The following is a 22,506-nucleotide window of genomic DNA, read 5'->3' on the forward strand; positions in this document are numbered from 1 at the left end:
CTTCACAGGTTGAGTTGGAATCTCAGGTTAATTAGGATCAGGAAGCAATGAGACTGCAATGCCAGCAGACAGATTGAACAAGGAGTGCTGTCAGCATTCCCTAGTTGTCCACAGTCACTCCAAAGAAGTTGTTATTCAATCCTTGCATACATAAGGCTGAGAGATGCCACCACTGACATCCACTACAAAGGACAACGCGAGCAAGCAGCCATCCAGAACATCCAGAAATGAGTCCGCAGTGCTTTGGTGAGGAAGCTATTCAGCTTTGTTGTGTGCAGAGCTACTGTTTCATTAATAACAATAATAAAAGCTCAACTTCTGTAAGTCTAGACAAGCAACAGAGTGGAGAAGCCAGATACTAGCTTTTATGCACATAGAGAAAGGAAGCACCAGCCCCCAGAACCCTGGCCTTTTTCTCCTCCAAAACCCAGAGGTCCCTCCCAACCCCAGCCATTGTGCAATTCTGTGGAAACAAGACAAGTCTTACTGCAGAAGTATGTTTGGAACTAGAAAAAAACAGCAGTACTGGAAGAAAACATGCTGCTTTTATTCATAATCCAGCATGCATGAGAGTCTGAACCTAATTTCCGCGTCTATTATCCTCTCCGTGGTTGCATCCAGAGGTAACCTATAGTGAGCTACCAAGAAAGTCTTTCACTCTAAGCCATGCTCTCCTTCCTTCTATTGGAAAAATAAAAGAAAATAAACTTAAAAAAAAAAACAACAAAACAGACATTCCTCCCGAATGTTTGGCTTCTCAGTTGCCACGCAGGCTGCTGCCCGGGGAGCTACCTACCTGCTTCTGACTGCAGCCTTTCCACCCCAGCTCAAATCACAGGCTCAAACCTGCAGCCTACCACATGCAGCTTCCCTGGCCAGGGAATGGCAACCAATGGTCAGGTGAAGCAGCAGTGCCAAAAAGCATATCCAGCACCTACAAGATTATGGTGAAACTATAAGATTGAGGCAGCAGAAGACCTATACAAGAGATGTACCCCAGCTCTCTCTTCTAGATGGAGGTGAATACGGTTAAGCTGTAGATCACTTATTTCCTACAGAGGAGGCATACACTTTCTATAAGGTTACAGATTCATCCAACTCCAGGACTGTTATCAGAGTGAGCACCAAGCACACAGGCAAGTCTTTGAAATAGCTTAGAGCCAACAGGTTGAGTGTATTACGTGTCAAAAGCCCTCTCAGAGGAAATGAAATACGTGTCAACGAAAAGCATTAGTTTCCTCAAATCATTTGTATGGGAAATGAAAAACACAAAGCAGTAACCTAAACAGTGAAGCAGTTGAAAGTGGGATCAGGATTTCAAGTCAACCAATACATTAACTATGTTTGCATTACTTTCCTATATCTAATTACGTAGCATATAAAATACCCAACCAGTTACAATAGACAAGCTGTACTGCAGTCCCTAGAAAGGGAGGATCTTCTCACCAATAATCAGACATTGAGATTTGCCTCTGCTGCTCAAGAGCTATCTCAAATCTGACTAAGGATGACTGACATGCACATCCATTGCATATAGGTTTTTCAGGGTATCTTACAAGCTAATGTAGAACAGCACCATATTTTTAGCAGCATTAGCACTGTAGTTCTAAAGCAACAAGAACCCGTCAATGCTACAAGCTATTTCTGTGTCACTTAAGGCTTTTTGCAAATGAAATATATTCTGATTTAAAACAAACAAAAACAATAATCTTTTAAAAGCCCACAACATTTCCAATGCCTTAGAATCACAGAATGGTTTGGGCTGGGAGAGGCCTTAAAGACCATTCAGGTTCCAGCCCCTGCTGAGAGCAGGGACACCTCCCACATGATCACATTGCTCAAAGCCCCATCCAGCCTAACCTGGCCTTCCAGGGATGGGGCATCCACAGCTTCTCTGGGAAACTTGTTGCAGCGCCTCACCACCCTCTGAATAAAGGATTTCCTCCTGACATACCTAAATCTACCCTCTTTTAGTTTAAAACTGTTACATCTTGTCCTATCACTGCACTCCCTGACAAAGTGTTCTTTCCCAGCTTTCCTGTAGGCTCCCTGTAAGTATTGAAAGGCTACGATGAGGTCTCCCCACAGCCTTCTCTTCTTCAGGCTGAATAAGCCCAGCTCCCTCAGTCTGTCTTCATAAGAGAGGTGCTCCAACCCTCTGATCATCCTCATGGTCCTCATGGGAAGCACATGGAAGAGCTAAGTGTAGACTAGCATTAAGTACTGATCTAAATTGGTCTTTCCAGCATGAATGTTTAGACTGTTCACAGTTTGTGTGCGTGAGGGCCATCATAGTGATAAACACTCCCATGAACTGAGACATCAATTATTTTCTAGCACTTCCAGCTTGTGAGAAGCATTAAGCTTACCATTAACAATTAAAATAAATTCCTGGGTCTGCTCAGCCTGCAGTACTGGATAGTGTACCTACAAGGGATGTTGTAAGATTCTTTCCATATAGCAGTAATTTACTGCATATAAGAAGATTCAGTAGATAAAGTTTCCTTTAATCAGTAAACACTAGATAACTCTGTTTTCATAGTTGAACAGCTAAGCCACCTCCCATGCTTTGCATCAACGGAACATACACTGAGAAAGCATTCCTCACTGCCAAACCAGAAATTATTTCAGCTAATCACTGAACTATATTGCAAGTAATCAAGACAAACTTGTGCTTGTAATTGCATTGTAGCAAAGCCCTATTATACAGCTTCTGGTAGAGTGAGCAGATTAATTGATGAGTTTTCTACCTTTGCCATGGCAATATTCATGACACGATATCAATATTCTAAACAGACCCACAAAAACTGGGAATTAAAACAGAGAATTGAAACTGATTTCCAGATCAAGTGAGAAAGAAATCAGATTATTTGTAGGCCTTGGAGACTGGGTTACACTCCTTGTTTTGTTCTGAAGTTTACTTCTGCTTCTCTTCTCATTGTTCTTTATAGTTCCATGTACAAAACGGAGTTGTTATTTCAAAGGCAGTTGTGGCTCAGAAGTGAAGTGAACTAACTAGACAATGTGCTGTCCAAACCCCACAGACCCAGCCAACCAGCTTAAATGTTTGCATGGAGGTCTATTTAACTAATGAAAAGCAGTATGCCAACTACAGTTCTCCCAAGCTGACCATATAGATGCTACACATCACCTCAGCACAGATCAGCATCTCTGCAGATCCTATCCATGAGGCAATCCCTTCCTAAAAGGCACAAGTCAGGGAGAAGAGAAAGACCAATGCTAATTAGAAGACAAAGTCCAAAACCAGTTCATGCTGGCTCCAAATCTGACTAAAAACTAATTTGAGTAGTACAGCACTGAACATAGGTCATGCAAAACTTGTTCTGACTTTGACTGGAGAGTTGAATTTTTAGATGTCTAAATCAAAGGCTCAGGTATGAATCTATGTGGATCCATTTCCGTTGCCTATAAAAAAACATGATGCAAGCTTATGAAAGAAGACAATATGATACCAGTCATTACATAAATCAAAGTAAGGACCTCAAGCAATACTCTTGAGATGTTAAATAAGCCACAACAATTTACATGTCTTTCTATTTCATATCCTCTTTCTTAAGCAGAAGTAGTAAGTTTTCCCTCATGTTTGACAAGAAGTAGCAAACCATCAGGGTGGCTTATCCATAAACATGTGTTTCTAAACTCCGGGGACAGCCATCTTAGCATGTATAGAGCAGTTAAAAAGTATAAACCACTTTGTTGTAATTCTTCAGATTGCTATGCACTACTGGTATTTCAGCAATCTTGACAACTTAACCTATCAGGGCTTCATTCTATCGTGCACCACACAAATTGCTTAAATATATGTTTCTGTCCTCTAAAACATGCGATCAAAGCAGTGCAAGATAAGAAGGGGGCTAAATAAACAGGGTTTTGATCTATGAGAACATAATAGAGAGGTGGTTACACCTTAGGCATAGCTTGTATTGTATCAATCATACTCAATTCCAGTATAAGCAGAAGAGCTTCAGCCTAGATTCCACGATGAGAACAGCAGTGAAATAAACATACCAGCTGATGTAACAGCTTCCACTGCAAAAGCAGCCACTACTATAATTATGGCTTGACAGAAGAAAGAGGAATGATGCAAATAACTGCCATGTGTATTACTTATACAAAACACTGCGGGGAGACAGGATGGTATGAGTTGCTCCTTGGTAAGTTCTTCTGTAGATGTATCACAGTTCCCACACAATCCCTCAAACACTCCTTAATCCATTTAGCAGTGCATACTAATATTAGAAACATTTCCTTAACTGTATTTGGCAACCTTCAGCTACGTCTTTGGGTACTCCATCCTAGAATGCAACACTAGTGTAAGTCCAAATTATTACCATGGAAGATACTAATTGATCTTGACAGTTTTCTTTTTATTGCGGAACTGTGTCAGGGTATCTTACAAACAGCGTGGGACATCTCTTTTCTGAGACTTTAACTACTCAGATTTGCCATCACCAATCCAAGCTGGAAAATCTAAAGCTATTTTAAAATTTATCTCTGCAAGAGGATTGCCTGACAGCACACACGACTTGATTCAGATTCCAGCAGAAGTTGAGAGTTAGCAGCATGCTGAATGATTTTGGTTACATAAATAATTAGAATTAGGTAGCACTGCAGAAGTAGCATTATAGACATGAGCAAATATGCAAGTTTAAGCCAGCCAGACTGTTGTATAAAGCATCTTCTAGACTACAGTAAATTAAAAAAAAAAAAAAGTATCCTTCATGGATATAAACTTCGTAAATTATCAACCAGTAGAAGGCAGCTGTGTTTGCTCAGGAAATAGACATTCTAGATGTACAGTTTATACTCTGGACAACCTACATACCTGAAGCGAGGGTCAGACAGATGTATAAGCAACTGTAGGACATCAGTTTATCCTTGCTGTCAGTGTACCATATTCTCATGGTCTACTGACGGAAAGGATTATCTAAACACTTGGACTGGATTTCCATTAGTAATGAATGACAAAACTGATATCCCAAGAGAAGCTAGGACACTTCTAACATAAGAAACTCTTCAAGGTATTTTGAAGTGTTAAAGACAGATCAGTCACATACATTAATTGTGCAAGTCTAACAGTGTTCAGCATGGTGCATAGGTAAGCAGAACAAACCCAAAAGATCCTCAGATAACATCAGATTACTGTGCCCAGCCCATACCCCAAAAAATAGCACTTCTTATCCTGGGAAAGGGACCAAAGGTCTTACTACTTGTTTTGCTTTCCCAAGTACCCTGCTTGATAGAGAAGCTGTAAAAGAGATCACACTTCAGAAGAAATATTCTAGACACACTGTTCCTAATAAGGTTGCAGTCGAGAGTGAAAATCATCGATAAGGAGGCTCACCATGCAGTACCATTTCCAGTTCTCATAATCAAGCTGATCCTACTCATTATATATAAAAACATGGAAAATTGCCAACACAGAGCAGTTTCTACAATAGCACTTGTATTTGCACACAAGAAATAGAAATAAATTTTTAAAACACCCAAACAAAAACAATCCAGAAGAGAACACTTTTTAAATTCACATACACTAGTCTTATTCAATGCTGAGGGGAAAACTCCATGGACACATAGAATTACCCTAAACAGGCATTCTCTGTTATTTACACTGCCTGCTTTCATATTCACTCCCAGAAACCAAACCAACCATTTATCCTCTTCACCAACTCTTGCTTCTATTAGCACAAGATTTTAAAACCAAATTTACAGACGTGTAATTTATATTATTTTCTGAGAGAAGTGTAAAACTGGTATACTCTAGCAGTTTTCAGAAAAGCAACCGTGTCCACAAAAAAAAGAAATACTATCAATTCACAGTAATACCACTGGATTATCACAAGCAAAGTGATTGCTTATAATGCAAGCCAGCTACAAGAAGGAGGATGGTTTCAGTGTAATTTATCCTGATTAAATGGTTTTATTTGGCCTAGGTTTTTTGTTTGTTTGTTTTTGTTTGTTTTTTTAAATGCCAAAGGCAGAGGAGACCACTCAAAGCCAAGAGAAGGAAAAGAAAACCAGGAGGACACTATAGGCTGTTCCTCCTACAAGGCTCGAAAGCCACTAGTATACATGGAGGGCCTCAGTGTGTTGAGGTACCTTGCCAAGAAACGTGCTAAGCATATCTACTTAAGCATCCTTTGTATACTCTAGACATTGTATTTGTCACTTTTTTTTTTTTTAATCAAACAGTTTGGACAGGAAAAAATGCAAGATCAATTAATTTATTTTAAACAATACAATTGTTATCATCATCACCTTTGCTCCTGGTTTAGTTAATAAGTTACCTTAGTTCAACCAGTTGCTTCTAGATTCTCTCATAATGGGTTAAAAAAAAAAAATCTCTCTAGGAATATTAGTGACTGCCTTTTAGGAAAGGCAATCCATTTTAACAAACATCCCTGGAACATAAAATCCAGGCAGTGTGACTACCAACAGCAAATGAAGCAATTTAGTCCTTTCTCTTGTCAAGGGAGTGTGTTCTGGTGGTCTTTGCTTCCTCCTGGATTTTAAGACCAGCCTAATGCAACTGTGCTTCAAAGCAAGATTTGTATTGTAATCTAGTTCAAGTCATCACAATTAGGAAATGTGCTTTGTCAGAAACACCTGATTTGTTCTGGGGAAGTATTCTGTGCTTAACATATTCCTAGAATTTTCTCTAGCTGTTCATGAAGAAAAGAATACTGAACCAGACTGGACTTTTGAATGACACAGTAGGACTCTATTTTTTACTGAAAACAGCGTTTTCTTTATTTTATCCTCAGCACAAATTTTACTTTTTCAGATCTCTACAAGCTCTCCCTGCTCAAATGTTTCAGGTAACTGGAGACCCTTGGATGCAGAAAATACGTACTAGGAACAAACAGGAAATATAACTCAACTGCCCTAATTCCACTGTGAACTCAGCATGTAACACAGCCCCTACAATCATTCAGTTAAATAACTTCAACTGCCACAGACGAAACTTCTCCATAACAAGAAGAATTTGCAAGTAAGTCCTGGGCATCAAGCTGCAGAACTTTCTTCTTAAAGCATAATCTAAGCTCCCTCATGCCTGAATTACTGCATAGATGATAGCAGTTTCTGTGTCCAAAGTGGAACCGTTTACCAGCAGGGCAGCCTCTTCACTGGGAGGGAAAAGAGAGCTACAACCACACCTACACATTTTTCTCTCCTTTCAATTAACTACCTAATTCATAAGAAGTTGAAAAAAGCAGAAATAGCAACTGCATACATCCAACTTCCATTCACAAGGGAAAATCCAGCTTTATAAAAAAGAATCTAGATCTCTTCAGTGCATGACCAAATGTAGAAGAACAGTCTAAGGAAGCAATGCTTCAGGGTTAGAAGTTGCATCTTGCCTACATATAAGTATGTTTATATTTGTACTCACTGAACTAGCTGGACACAATACCAGAAGTACATATAGTAAAGCTTTAATTAGGAAACACTGAGAATCAGCAACACTGTTAGCCCTAGGTGCCTGTTAGCTCAGGCCTGGACAGGAAGGAGGCAAGGTGTACTGCTCTTATCCTGCAAAGCTGCATCACCTGGAGTAGGGGAGGAGGGATGCATTACTGCGCTCCCCTTGCAAACAAGAGGAAAATGGTTGATCATCTGGGAAAAGTATAGGCATCAGAGAGCAATCTTTTCTCTTTCCAAGGAAGCCTGAGACTAGAATTTGTTTTAAAATCTAAGACATTGTACTGTAAGTCGCAGTTCAGCTCGCATCGCTGAGGTAACATCAACATTCACCCTATTTTCATTATTTTCAGGGAAATACAGACAGACTTTTGACACAGTCTGATAGCGATAGGACAGGGAGGAACGGTTTTAAACTAAGAGAGGGCAAATTTAAGTTTGATGTTAGGTGGAAGTCTTTACTCAGAGGGTGGTGAGGCATTGGAGCAGGCTGCCCAGAGAGGTTGTGGATGTTCCTGACCCTGGAGGGGCCCTGGGCAGTGTGACCTACCAGTTGGCATCCCTACCCACAGTATGGGGCTGGAACTGGATGATCATTAATATGCCTTCCAGCCCAAGCCCTTCTGCGATTCTGTGAAGGTCTCCCCTCTCATCTGTATGGTTGGAAATGTATACACACGCATGCACATATATATATATACACACACACAGCTCCAAAAAGCAGAAGCCTCCAGAAAGTAAAGAGGGGGAAAAAAAAGGTAAACTAACTGCCTTTTGTGTAACTGAAGCTCTTAGAGTACTGAGCTCTGTGTTTTGCCCTTTTTTGGGAGGTGGAGGGTTAGGGAGCGTATGTTTGACTTTACATCTTCTACCTACTTACTTTCCCAACACCTGTTAAGGGATATGTAACCAGACGTGAATCAAACTATGCCCACCAGCTGCACTTGGTACTTTCAAGTCACAGAAGTCTGCCAGCACTGCTACTGGTGATAATCACACCCAGTCATCACTTCTGTCTACTTCTAAGGAAACGTGGAAACATGCAGAGCCTTTCTGAGGGAAAAACAGGATAGCTACATTTATGACCTTTACTACTCTAAATAAAGGAAGAAGAGCTTAACAAATACATTCTGCTCCCTGCTTTCTAGTTGTCCAGAAGCAGACAGAAGGCAGGAAAGCTGTGATTTTTCCCACAGCTCAGGTTATAGATAAACTCTGCTCACAGTAACTATGTACTATTTATAAGTAGATCACATTTCCTTTCCAAAGTTATAACAGAATGATTCCAGTACAAGAAAAGTTTTTATACAAAAAGCATTTGGACTATGTTGCTAAGACAGGTTTCCTTCAAGCAGTTGTTGTCTTTTTCTCCTTCCTCCCCTTATTTTCCTCTCCTAGGAAGTATTTCTGATCTGGTAAATTTCACAGGGAAAAAAACATTTCTATTTCAATATTGATAATATTTTCTATAAGAATTGTGTTTGAGTTGCATTTGCATGCACACACACTTCAATCATTATTTTTTAGGTGAAGGAGACCACATAGAAGAAAGAGGACTGACCAATTCATAGGAAAGGTAAGGAAAGAGATTTAAGCAAGTTATTTGTCCTTCATTGCAAGAGAATTGGAACATGCTTACAGTCAGTTTCTACACCTCTAAGATTGACTTATTTAACGTCTTAATCGTCTTCCAAGCACAAAGCCAGTGCAACACTGGCTCAAGCTAAGTACTCTTTCAAAATTGTGTAGCAAGTGTAGGCAGTCTGTCAAAGCATTGCTGACAGTGTGGGGTCATTTTATCAGGCAAAAAAAAAAAAAAAAAGTGTAATGTTTGGCTATAGAAGATTAATTGCATCCAAACAACCGATGTCGCATTTCAGTAGTCAAAATACTGTAGAAGGTGGAAGTACTGCGGCTCTTCTGCTATAGTCAGACATGTAAAACACATGCAGTTAAATCAACTCTGCTAACTAAACTGCTAGAAGAAGCACTCAGAGGAAAAAATAGAAAAGAAGCAAGAATGGGTAAAAGTAGCAATCACGATAAGTTTTAGAATGCCTGTTTTTAAATGAAACTCTAGACTTGCGCAGATGACTTCAGCAGATGACTTTAGCGTGTTCTAAATGGGGCCCATAGAGTGGGAAACATCCCATTCGTTCTTGTTTCTTAAAATGAACATTGAAAATCTCAATGCTTATATTATCTACACACGCCATGCTTGCATGATGAGCCTGTGATTCATAGGACTGAGGAAATCTGTGGGGTGGAAGTCAAGCAGGGGGAAGAGAAGAGGAGACATTATCAAGGACTGGAGACAGAAGGAAGGACATTTGCAGCAGTCACTCAAATGGAAGAAACAGTAATATTCTTGTATACATAAACACCTCTTTCACAATGTAAATGCACAAAAAGCCCCACAGTATTCTCTTTAAAGATATCATATTCTCTGTGGATATTCCTCTAGGCAGTTTCTTTTTTTGTCTTGAAAATTAACAGCTATCTTTATTACGTTTATGTTTCCTCCCTCTTTTTAGATGCACTGGTTCTCACAATGGTTTGTACAAACATCAGTGGGTAGCACTGAGAAACTCACCTCAAGGTATACTGGGTTAGGTGGAGCTTTCTCATTCTCTTTTAGCACAGTGCCAGTACCCCAGAAACTAACCAGAAGAAACCAAAATAGATATCTACAAAATCTTTGTGCTCTACTGGAATTGTTCTTGTTTCCTCCAGCAGTAAAACTTGTTTTCTAGTACTTAAAAGCATTCGGAACCTAAAGTGTTTCTGATAAAAATGTAATACATTTACAGCTCATGGTAGTATTGATGGCAGTGACCAGGCTCCTTACATACTATACCATACTATACTATACTATGAGAAAAGCCTGAAAATGCCTTCCTATTTTGCCCCCAGGTAGTCTGTATGGGTTTCACTCAAATTCTATCAATATATAGACTACACACAGTAGTCAATCTTTTATTATTAAGATGTTGCATTCCAGTGAAAATAATCCAGAATTTTGTGCTTCTCTGTTAAATAGTCTCCCCTGAACACCTACAGGCATTAATCACACAATATCAGCACACTTATCAGATCAGCATCAACTCCTCAAACATCTCAGGCATAAGTCCCACTGACATCTGTACAGAATGACATCTGGAGCAGCTGTCTAGGTTCTCCAACTATATTACAAGGTAGGCACACACTTCCTTCTGCACTACATAGCCCTGACTCATTACAAGTGTGCTCTTCAGCTGAGTGACAGCTGCTTATGAGATGCAGACCTGGGCATGTGGCATTCTCTTCTATTTTCTGAAGAGGGAAACACATGAATGTGGGCTGGAAGGTGATGTGGTGAGCTTCAACAGGCACCTCCTCTGAACCAGCAAGAAACCTGGTCTGCTGGCAGCCCTGACAACTACATCTTCACTGTAGACACATGTATGCATATGTACACGCACAGCCAAGCAAGAATAGCCTGCATGTATCAGCTTCTGATGATAGAGCAGGGATAGCAGAATGTTAATAAATGAGATATTTTTTTTTTGTTTACTATTAAGAGTTGGAGATGTGCTCAAGATCGATGGATGGAATGTGCCAATTCAAAAGCAACAAACAGCAATTTAATAGTAAGCAGGATGATTAAATCACATAGTTCTGCCCTTAAAAAAAAAAGCACATACCAACTTTTATCTACTTGCAACAAAGCTGTCCTATTTCTGAAATTTTCTTGTGAAACTAGAATAAAACCTGGCCAGTTTATGTTCCTTTTTGTTTCTCTGATGATAGAATTGGCCAAAGAAGAGTTAGCCTTCTAAGTCAGATCTTCATTGTGTAAAAGTAGAAGGAACATGAACCAAATGCAACCTTCTTTGCTCAGTGGCCTAAGGAAGATGTTTACAACTATTCCAATTGGACTAGAAATCTACAAATGCACACTAGCCTCCAGAAAATATAGATCTAAAACAAGAAGAAATTGCTATGCTATCAACTTCATCTGAATCCAGAGTGTATCCAAAAAGATTTTAATAAGCATGAATCTACTACAAAAGCCACTCAGCTGTTTCGATGTTGCTTAACCTCTCCAAATAAGATCATCATCAGGACTACTTAATTATCATCCTTAAGTTTGCTATCCCACCCTCCCCCTCCATCTGCTTCTAAAAAATAAAATAAATGCACATTACTTCTAACAACAAAAAGCTATGGATAATACATGCACTGAAATGTCATCTTTTTTAAGTAAGACACCATAAAATTCATCAGCTACAGAGTCAGTCTTTGTTTTCCACTAGGTTGCCATTAGGCAGGCAAGGTTAATTATGACCACAATGCATCCCATTCTCTAGACTGACACAGCTGTGCAGTCTTCTCTATTATTATAGAGCATACATGCTGTACTGAGGTTGAATACAGTGCAGATTTAGAAAACACAGCTCCTGCCAAAGGTCTTCTACAAGCTTATTCAAGCAACATATCAGAAACCAAGTCCTAAGCCACCACACATTTGCACAGTTTGACCTTAAGTAACTTCATGAGGAAAGCAAAGTTCTTTTTGGCAGATACGTGCCTGTCACTGCTGTACAGATGGGTCTCCGAGAAGGGAGGAACTGCACTTCTTAGAATTTAATTGCATAATAAATGGATTCTTTGTAGCATTTATGGGAATTGTCATCTGCCATTGACTAATCTGCTCCATCAATAGGTTTGGGGAGATTTTTTTTCTTTCAGCCTTCTCTTTCACAAGCTATCATTAGTCATACGTAGAGATAGCCCAGAATACAGTACCCAACGCTCCACCTGCATAAGCCAGATATCCATGCCAGGTACTGAGGTTTCATTTATTGCTTTTGATACCCCTGTTTAAGTTTTTTGACTGCATTTACATATCCCTCTCCTCATACTCCATGATAATAGCTTGCAAGGTGAAATGAGTTAAGTGAACATCATCTCTTCCAGCGTACAGAATGAAGACTGAACAGGCCGTTGCTAATCTAGAATACATTCTTCCTAGTAACCTGGCAGAGGAGCTGTGAATTTCCATGTGTTGATGTAAATCACTGCAAACAGACTGAACATCTTTTACATTGTTTTTCAATAAGGTTCTTGGTACTGGTTTTGTTGTGTACTTTGCCATTTACGTGTAAGGATGTCAAATGAACACATTTTCTAAATCTCCCCTCATATTTATCCATGGTAAATCACACTTGACTGCTTAGCTGTCACGAAGAACTGACTGGCTCAGTGGGAGAGACATGAATACTGGATTTCTTTAACTTTGACCGTAGTGAGGCTGTCAGAACTACCCCTCCAAGTATCTTTGCAAACTTGGGGACTAGATCAGTAGGCTACAGCAAGGTCAAAAAGAGGCTGAATTGTGAGACCAAGCAATTTGTGGTTCAAGCGACAGCAAGTCATTAACAGCATTCCTCAGGGGCCAGTACTGAGGCTGATACTGTTTAACATTGTTAGCAGGGCCAGAGTTGCCATTCAAAGGGGCCTTGACAAGCTGAAGGAATTTCTCAACCGAAGGATCATGAAGTTTGACAAAAGTAAATACAAAGTCCTCCTCCTGGAACAGAACTACTTCATATTAGGATTATCAATCCAATAACTCCGTGTTTGCACAGGCTGCAAATTGACTACCTAGGTTTCAGGTCTGCAAGCTATGAGTTGCAGGGAGCTGGAGGGATATCCACAGGGACAATAAGGCAAATGTGAACCAGCAGAGTGCTCTTGCAGCAGAAAGGTAACTTCTGTGCTGGGCTGCATCAGCAAGAACATAAGCTAGCAGCATGAGGGAAATGAAAATTCTCCCCGTCAGCACTAGTGAATTTATATCTACCATATCCAGTTATAGGCTCTCAGTGCAAGAGGGATACTGTTAGACCAAAGAAAGTCCAATAGAGAGCCACTGAGATGATTAGAACACTGAACAATGTCTGAGGAGAAGCTGACTGAAGGTTGGCTTGTTTGACCTGGATGATGTTACAGCTACAATTTTCCACTACCTAAAGGAAGATATATTAATGTCTCTGAACTTCTAGGTGGAGACTGGGGGAGCAACATCTATCCTAGTGTAAGAGAAGTGAAAGTAAGAGACCCCCTCATGAGACTGAATGCGTGCAAGTCCATGGGACTGGATGACATGCATCCCAGAGTTATGAGAAACGCTGATTTGGTTGCCAATCCACTATTTGAAAAGTCAAAGTCTCTGGTAACTGGAAAAAGGAAAACACTCTCATTTTTAAAGGACTCTCATTTTTAAAAAGGGAGAAAGGAAGATCCAGGGAACCACAGACTGCTGAGCCTCACCTCAGTGCCTGGGAAGATCCTGGAGCAGATCCTCCTGGAAGCTATTTTAAGGCACGTGCAAGACAAGAAGGTGATCTGAGTCTAAGCTGGTGGCCTTTTATGCCCATGGCAGGCAATTAGATTATTTTTAACTTCCAACCCAAGCCATTCTATGATTATAGAGAAGATGAAGCCAGATCCTTCTTACTGGTGCATGGCAAAAAGACACAACAAAGCAAATACGAATTAGATGGTAGAAAAGTTATTTTACAGCAAAGGTAGTTAAGCACTGGGTCAGGTACTCAGAGATTCTATAGAATCTCTATCCTGGTAGATGGTCATAATTCGAATGGAGGATGCCCTGAGCATCATAACTTTAAGTTAGCCCACAAGGGCTCAAGACCTAAATTACTCTAGCCCACAAGGGCTCAAGACCTAAATATGTCTGGAGCATGTGTGACTTCTGGCATAAAGAGCTCTCTGCTATTTCTGTTGAACTACCTGCAGTCATCTCTTGAAATGGTGATACTGCCCTCCACATCTGGGCTTCAAGGTCAGATCCTAAACCCTTGCAGAGCTCCAGGTCCACTCAAGTCAAAGATAAATAATAAAAAAAAATAAATTAAAAAACCCAAGTTCTCACTTCACGTTTGGCATAATTCAAATCTTAATGGCAGTATGTAATACTAGATTAATCTATGCCTTATTTAATGACGTTATTTAATAAGTAGCAATCTGAAAATAATAGCCATTCACGGCAACAGTAAAATTACATCTAGTGGCTTTATCGTCACCACTCCAATTCATAATATTTTATTTTAATCATCCATAACAAGAGACTTATTATACCACATTCTGAATTTTCTAATATTTAAATTCTGTTTCTTATCCATGATTTTGCCCTCATAATTTAGCTAATTGACAACAGTATTATATCCATACAACATGTGTATACATATATGCATTCTTGCACATTTCATCAGCTTAGCAGGGAAGGGGAGACTGGAACTTCACCTCATTGACCAACATTTGAAGTTTCATTTTAACCAAAATTATATAACCATTGCTGTCACAACATTTTCCTCTTAGTACAAGCAGGTGAAGTGAAAGATCCTAATTCAGTTCCATCCTCTACCATATTTCACAGGACTCTAAATGCAAATTTCTTAAGAAATCTTTTTAATGCTTAAAAAAGTTCAGTACTTTTCTAATTTTTTTCCCCCTCATTTATTTTTATTTTTTTCCACTGTCGCTCTGCTTTACCTGATACAGATAATGTTTCTACTGTCCATCTATTCCATTTGGAGGAATACAGCAGGTGTGCAAGAAGCACATAAAGAGTAACTGGTAATCTTTTTGGGAATCATGAAGATATGCTGACAGAGCAAGCAAGAGCCCACATAATTCTCTTCCTTCCCACAGTTTGACAAAGCAGAAGGCAATACTGAAGTCTGAATAAAGTTTCAGGGCACTACTCATTCACAGTCAAGAGGTGATGTATTTCCAGTTTGTTTTCATGCTAATTAAAGTCAGACAAGTTGAACACTTCATGTTATCTGCTTTCAGATGTCTAGATATGAAAGAGCCAAAATTTCAGGCTCAGGTTGAACGAGGATTTTTGTCCCAGCAGCAGAAAGATAAGCCAACAGAGGTTGTGTCAGAGAAGTCAGAATCAAGTTCTATCATTAAAAAAAATCATAAAAAATTACCTAAGTTCCCTCAAGGTAGGGGTACAAAGATGTGGATAATTAGTTTGTACATGAGGAACTGTACAGACTTCTTGTGTGAGTGAAAAACATAATCCACTATGATTCTGCCTTTGATGAAAGCAAGGACACCTCAGTGTAACTAACTTCAAGATTCCTTGTCTAGTTTGAGCCTTCCCATAAAAAGGCTTCCTTGGAAATGAGCGTAGACATGCACAGAGACGAGATCACATGTCCATAGCTACCTGACAGCTGTTTGCTACCCTGCTGAAATAGACCAGACTCTTTTCAACCAGAAGTTACAATAACACAAGGAAGGATGTGGAGAAATAAACTGCTAGTGTTCTTCACTGTTATCTACCTAGAATAATATAGATTTGAAACAAAACAAGCTTCAAGTACTTTAATTGTAGTAATATGAAGTAGGATTAGAGGAAGAGATGTTTCCAAATAATGATCTGGTTTCATACCTCACATTTGTTTTCTGAATAGATCTCCTCATCCTTTTTTTTCCCCCCCTTTTCCCTCAAAGTTAGGCAAGTGTTCATTAAGTATGTTAATAAAGATATTAGAAAGGTTAACATTTAAAGAACACATAAAGCTTTACCCCCTAAATAAAGCATTGCAATGAAGCACCAATCATAGAGGAAAAAAAAAAGTTTTAACACGTAAGATCAGAAAGGTGGTTACTGAGTGAGATTTCTCCTATATGGGTCGAGACTGAAATCCTAAATCTTCACTTACAACCTCTGTTCTATATGGTATTTGATATCCTTTTTCTTTTCTGTCCCAATTTACTCAGGTAACAGATAAGGCTAGGAGAGGGTGGGTGTTTTGAACATGGTTCAAAAAGACAGGTTAGAAGACACACACTCCCTCACAGCCCACCTGGGACGAGCACTTAGCCTACAGGAAAAACGCGTTTTAAGCTCCTGAGCAACAGCCCTGCTTCTGAAATTGCCACTCGGTATTTTCTACTCGGAACAGAGATAGGTGTCGGGAGGACTTCCACCCAAGCTGCAGCGCCATGGTGACATCAGAGCTGGTTACTCACGCTCAAGCAAGAGGCGGAGGAAACTCAGGAGAGACCGAAGCAGAGAGCACCCGGCGCCCGCGGTTAGCGCAGGACCCCCGCGGCCCCTCCTCGGCAGGGGAACGCTGCTTCATCCCCAATACAGCAAAACCAGCCGGCGCTTCCCCGCCGCACCCACCTTCCACCGAGCGGCCGATGCTGTGCAGGTGGGTGAGAGCCGGGTGGGCGGCGTGCACCTCCTTCAGGTACGCCTCCAGCTCCTCGCTGTGGTGGTACTTGTAGTCCAGCGCGGACACCAGAGAGACCAGGCAGAGGACGCCCACCGCCTCCTAGAAAGAAGCAGACGAACCAAAAACCCGTGACCCCGCTGAGGGAAGGCGGTCGGAGGGCTCGTCGGTGCCCGGCTCTGGCACAGCCCGCCCGCCGCCCCTCCGAGGAGCAAGTGACTCTCCCAGCGCTCCTACCCCAGCTCCCGTCCGCATGCTGCCACTGCTCCTCGCAACTGCAGCCCCAGCTCCGGGCGGGGGCCGCCATCCCCGCCGCCCGGCCTCGCCCTGCCCCTGACTGACGCCGGCTCCATCCACTCAGGTCCCCCCGGCCCGCCCAGGGGCCGAGGGAGGACGGGAGGAGGGGAAGGGGGAGCTCCCTCACCCGCCCCGCCGGCGGCTCTCACCTGAGCGGCGGGCCGCTCCCGTCAGCGCGGGGGTGGCGTGGCCTCCCTCCGTCGTGAAGTTGCCGCCTCGCTCCTCATCCTCCCTTTCACGACCCTCCACGTAGGTTGCCGGGGAGAAAAGGGCTGTAGCACACCGCCGGCTGTCGCTGCTGCTGGCTCAGGCGGGGCTCCTCCTGAGGGAACACCGTGTCCCCGCGCGGTTTTACCCCTCGTTTTTCTCCCCCTGAGGTTTCGGAGGGGCTGAACCACGCCTGTTGTGTGCAGAGCGACTCCTAAGAGAATATGGGTGTCCAAATCTGACAAAATCTCTGCTTGGCAGCTTTTCTTTAGTATCAGTTTTTAATAGGCTTAAATTCACTTGGATTATATCTACGAAATAAAGTGCTTCTCTTGTTTTTTGTGCTAACCACGTTGCTTTAGGGATATCCCGTTGTTGGGATTCACCACAGACACATTTTCATCACCTTTTATTGTCTTCTTTAGTATTGAAAAAGGCTGAAAGAAAAAAATGAAGTTGAGTTCCTGCACCAAAAGATGGGATGGCATCAAGATTTCTTTTAAAATACAATGTAGCTATAGCTATGAGCTGGAATACAAATGTTCGTATGTTCTGGAGAGCTTGTGTGAGCAAGTCAAAGGACAGTTTTCTTTACAAGTCATAGCAGGATGCTCTCTGCTGCCTTCCGATTTTAGAAAAGCAAATCAGTGTATGATCCAATCCAAAATAACATATCCTGTATTCTGGATAGAAGGCTCTGATAAATAAAAAGTTTGTTCTTGTTATTACTTTTTAACCTAGAAGCTTTAAGAAAAACATCAGTGTATTTTGGTGCAAGCATCTATATCCCAATGTACCAAAAGCATAAACATCTAAAAATGGTGGTAAGAGATCTGTGTTCAGACATCTTAAGTAGCCTTAGTTCATGGGAAGAACTACCTTGTGCCATATGACAAGGGATGCAGTGTTTAAAGCTACTTGATTTAACAGAGTACACACCATTAGACTTCTGTTGAATGATGTTCCTTCTAGCATGGACTTTTGCAGGAGGTGGCAGCCCCATAACCCTTGTTCCACACTCAAACTCCACTATTTTCTAACACTCAAAAGTTTACAAGACTTTTCCTCACCTTTTGTCAAACAACATTCTTACAAGACATATAAATATGGGTATCTTTGTATTATTTACTTAAAGGATGTTAATAGTTGGTTGCAGTTACTTGCATTTGCTACATGGCACGGGAGAGAAGCTGTTGGGTTACACTGAATGTGTTCGGAGAAGCAGGAGGCAGAAGTCAAGTACATGGGTCTCACATTTCAACATGTGAGACCTGAATGTGTGTGTGTGTATATATATATATATACAGGCACCTTGAAAAATGATCTGGTGACACCATTTGAGTAAGCAGGAAAGAAAATAATTTCACTGGTAATTCCACATATACACACTTGGAAACTATCCCACGGTAATCACGTGAAATCAGAGAACTATGACTCTGTGTAGGGTGTTGGCAGCATTGTGAAATGACAGGGGGCTGTAAAAATTAATCTCAGTGAAATGAGTAAAAACACCTTTGATAATTGCACAGCATTATCTCCTTTTGAAATCACACCACTCTTTACTGTAGCCAAGAGAGTCATGGTTAAACGAGAGCACTGCAGTTTTAAGGAATTTCAAAAACACTTCAAAATGATAGATTGCTTCCATTCTAGGTGCTTGCAAGATAAGACAAGTCATCCTTTGGGGTGTTAATATGAGTTACGTGTAACAGAAGCCTTTTTTGTTTGTTTATGTGATTGTTTTAAGCCTGCACTGTAATAGGAAGTACAAAGCTTGAGGATACCTGTTGCTCCTGAATCACTCTTCAGAAAGTAAGTTTAATCCAAACTTGGCAAATGATATACCAGTTTACAAGGTTGTTCTTAAAAGTCAGAGTTAAAGACCAAATACTGTGTAAAACTGTCAGTGATGAATCTCCTATTGTCAAAATCAGGTACCATGTGTCAAGGCTGAAACTGACTGCAATATCATTCCCAGCACTGCAGTGGAAAATGATCCCTATGATGAAGAAAGGTAAATGAAGCTCTATTGCTGTAAACAGCATTGACTGCTCTCCTCTCAGAAACATTCAGGGTCATCCAATGAAATGCATTTGACAAGCAGCTATTAAGACTAACACCTGACCGTGAGTATTGTAGGAAGAAAATACAATTTTTGAAGTGAAATTCTCACCTGTGAATTTCAGCAGTTACTTGGAAGTAGATGGAAGTAGTGTAACCATATGAGTGGCTGTGTTGCCCTCTAGTGACAGGTTAAGAAAATCCTGCCAGAAGCAACAGGTAGGAAAAACTTTTCATGCTCTGTGGACACACAACAGAAATACACTTAGGATGGGTGTCAGCAGTAAAATTTCTGGAAGCTTTGTGGTTTTTGAGAGCCAGTCACAAAACAAATCCTGGCTTTTGAAATCTTGCTCAGTGTTTTGTCATCTGTCATACAGGATTTCATCACTTTCCAAACACTGGTAAGAAAAAATAGTGTCCCACACTATAATGGAAGCTTCAAAATATTTTTGGTGAGAAATAAAAGAAGCCACTAACAAGATTTTTTTTTTTTAAGGGTTGCTGCTGCTTTTAAAACTTTCCCATCTGAAATAATGTCCTAGGCTTACAGACTGGAGCTTCAGGTTCTTTGAGTCTGAGTCTAGGTAGCAACAAGAACCTCACGATCAGATCTGTGGTGTGGGAAAAGACATGAGATAAAGTCTTTCTCAAGTGAGGAGGATCAGATGGGTGAATTCAGTACAAGTGATGACATAGAAACACGAACTTGGTACAACTTCTCAGTCCTGAGTTAGTATAAACCCAGATACCAATCACCGGAATAAGCTGTGATAAAGCCCTTCTGGAATACAACACCCACTGTACTGAATTAACAGGCTGCTTCTTAGCCTGGCAAACGTTATTTTCCCCATATGACAAAGAACAAAAGCACCAGAAGTCACTCAAGTATTCACCAGCTTATTAGTCGTCTCCACTATGCAGACAGTTCTAAGCTGAGGCTTGCATACTTGGTTCATAAATCTCCTTCCCTCCATCCCAGCACAAGGATTACCCCTGGAGAAGAAAGGGATGCCCTGCTGTGTCTGGTAATCTGCAATTAGAAAATTATCCCAAGGGAGACTGTTAGCAGCTGGTATAGTTTAGAGCTGTCCAGACAAGCAATGAATTAGCTGGACAATCTGGAACCACAACTAGCTGCTTAACAAGCCTCTCACTTCTCCAATCTTGCAAACAGCAACATCTGCATACAGCAGAGATTTTGAGCTACTGTATAACAACACACACTGTCGTGCTATGGTGGAACAGGTCAGTTCTGCACCACAGTAGGTTAAAGCATTTATTTGTTTAGATACAGAAAGCATGGGAACATGACCTTGTTCAAGGCAGAGTTCTTTGGTGTTATGTGTTGAGTATTGTAGTACAGTTGTAAAATGTTTTGGATTTATCTTTCTCCTCTTAAACTGGTTTATTATACTTGCCCTTTCAGTAACGCACGAAATTAGACCTAATTTGAAAATAGATTAGTTTTGGAATAGCAGAATTTAATTTAGCCCCTGTAGGATGTTGGGATTCTTGGTAGCTAAGTGCAATGAGGAAAGCCAGGAGGGTTTGGAAAAGGAAGGGAAGATATGTCCGTAGGGGTTTCGAGGAGGTGGGAAGACTGAAACCTGGAAAGAAGGGTGAGAGAGTGGAAGTATTATGGATATTGTTAAGATAAAGAAAATGGAAGGATTCAGTGGGGATGTTTCATGGAGAAAGGAACTGAGAGAAGTTTCTGCTCACCAACATCCTGCTAATCTGAGTACAGGATAATTAAACTTGAGGGATTTAAGATGTTGACATAGCACCCTGTCAGGTCTCCTAATTTGTATATTAAATGCATTGCAGTTAATACCATGGAAATTACAGAGATTCTCCTTAGATAATTTCTTACTGATATTAAGCAATACTTTTGAGAAATCTGAGTTCTGTCCCAACAGCTGGACCATTTTCAGCTTTCAACATGTGGAAATATCAGTTTTTGGAAAAGATTTTCATCATTTTTGCTAACCATCTTCAAATCCAAATATCTTCCTAATTGCCATTGTTGTGAAGAATGCAACACTCTTACTCACATTAATGGCTAGCCTGTCTCTTTAAAACAAAATTCCCTCAGGCCACTTAATCAACGTATCTGTTTCAAGTAAACAATGGTGCCATTTCCTGAACAATAAATTAGGATATCTTTAGAAAACTTGGTTGTGTAATAAAAAAAAATCCAAACCTCCATTTCTCTGCAGTGATTTATGCAAACTGGGCCTCTACACAGGCAACCAATTAAACAATGTGCACTGCAGTCTCCTGTCAACATGGCAGTATTTTGAACTATTTTTTTTCTTTGAGGGAGAGAAAAGGGAGCTTTCTAGATATCGATGTCTATGAATTTATCAATCAGCAGTTAAAAAATGAATGTTTAGTGAAGCAGTAAACAGACATGCAACTTGCTTGACCTCCTTGAAAGCAGCTGGTGAGCCTTTCTTGGATTAATCTGTACTTGCTGTGTACTGGTTAGACTGTTGTTTATTAAACCATATGGTTCTGTGAGGCTCCATTTCTCCAGAGACAAGGGGTGTGGTGTCATAGTCAGAGTTAACTAACCTAAAACTGAACTTACACTGAGAAAGTCATAACAGCACCCAACCCTGCTGCTTCCTATTTCCTAGTGTAGGCACGCAAGCAGCCATGTGGGCAGTTGAATCATGGAATGGATTCATCTGAAAGGTAATCCAGCAAACACACATACACAAAATCCAAAAATTGGCTTCATTTTCACCTGGTTCAGCTTGCTGGTCCATCCATTATAAGCACTGGCCTTGGCTGAAAAAGCAGAAAGGGTAGGTGGCCAGAGAGGAGAGAGAATATGCTTCTTCAAGGAGAAAGATCTACCTTGGATCAGCCAGCACCAATCATGCATCTGCAACTTAGATGGGATATTTAAAGTGAACTGCTGGCAAGAGCTAGGTGGATATGTGATAACATAGGTCAAGAGAGAACTTCTTCATGGAAGTGAGGTGTGCTCAGAAGAGAAAGACTCTTGTCTCTTGACAGTCACCTCAGTTCTGGTAATGGCTCATTCCTGAGAGACAGACTGGACATGAAATCCTGTAACTCTTCACCGCTAGCAATATAGGCACAGTATTACTGAATTTAACCATAAATTAATTAGTGTTTATCTAGCCAACTTAATAAAAATTAAAGAAAGGCAATGCTATTTCCAATGTAGAAAGCCCTGTTTGTCTTATGCTGTTGCTTATTC

General features: G+C 40.7%; 1 protein-coding gene across 2 annotated transcripts in view; it reads right to left on the reverse strand.

The window, feature by feature from the left end:
- CPM (carboxypeptidase M) overlaps positions 1 to 17,548 on the reverse strand; it is a 32,244-nt gene extending 14,696 nt beyond the window's left edge. The window contains exons 1-2 of one of the 2 annotated variants that reach the window (XM_085220954.1): positions 17,150 to 17,548; positions 16,655 to 16,805 (exon numbers count right to left, since the gene is read on the reverse strand). Coding sequence is in view for 1 of the 2 variants with exons in the window: in XM_003202051.5 (XP_003202099.1) it covers positions 16,655 to 16,805; positions 16,941 to 16,958 (169 nt within the window). In the remaining variant the exon portion in view is untranslated. Of the gene's footprint in view, positions 1 to 16,654; positions 16,806 to 16,940; positions 17,112 to 17,149 lie in introns of those variants that run through there. The other variant, XM_003202051.5, reaches the window with a different exon arrangement.
- Positions 17,549 to 22,506: the final 4,958 nt, after the last annotated feature.

The sequence above is a fragment of the Meleagris gallopavo genome, chromosome 1 (assembly GCF_905368555.1).
Source record: "Meleagris gallopavo chromosome 1, MGAL_WU_HG_1.1, whole genome shotgun sequence".
NCBI classification, from domain to species: domain Eukaryota; kingdom Metazoa; phylum Chordata; class Aves; order Galliformes; family Phasianidae; genus Meleagris; species Meleagris gallopavo.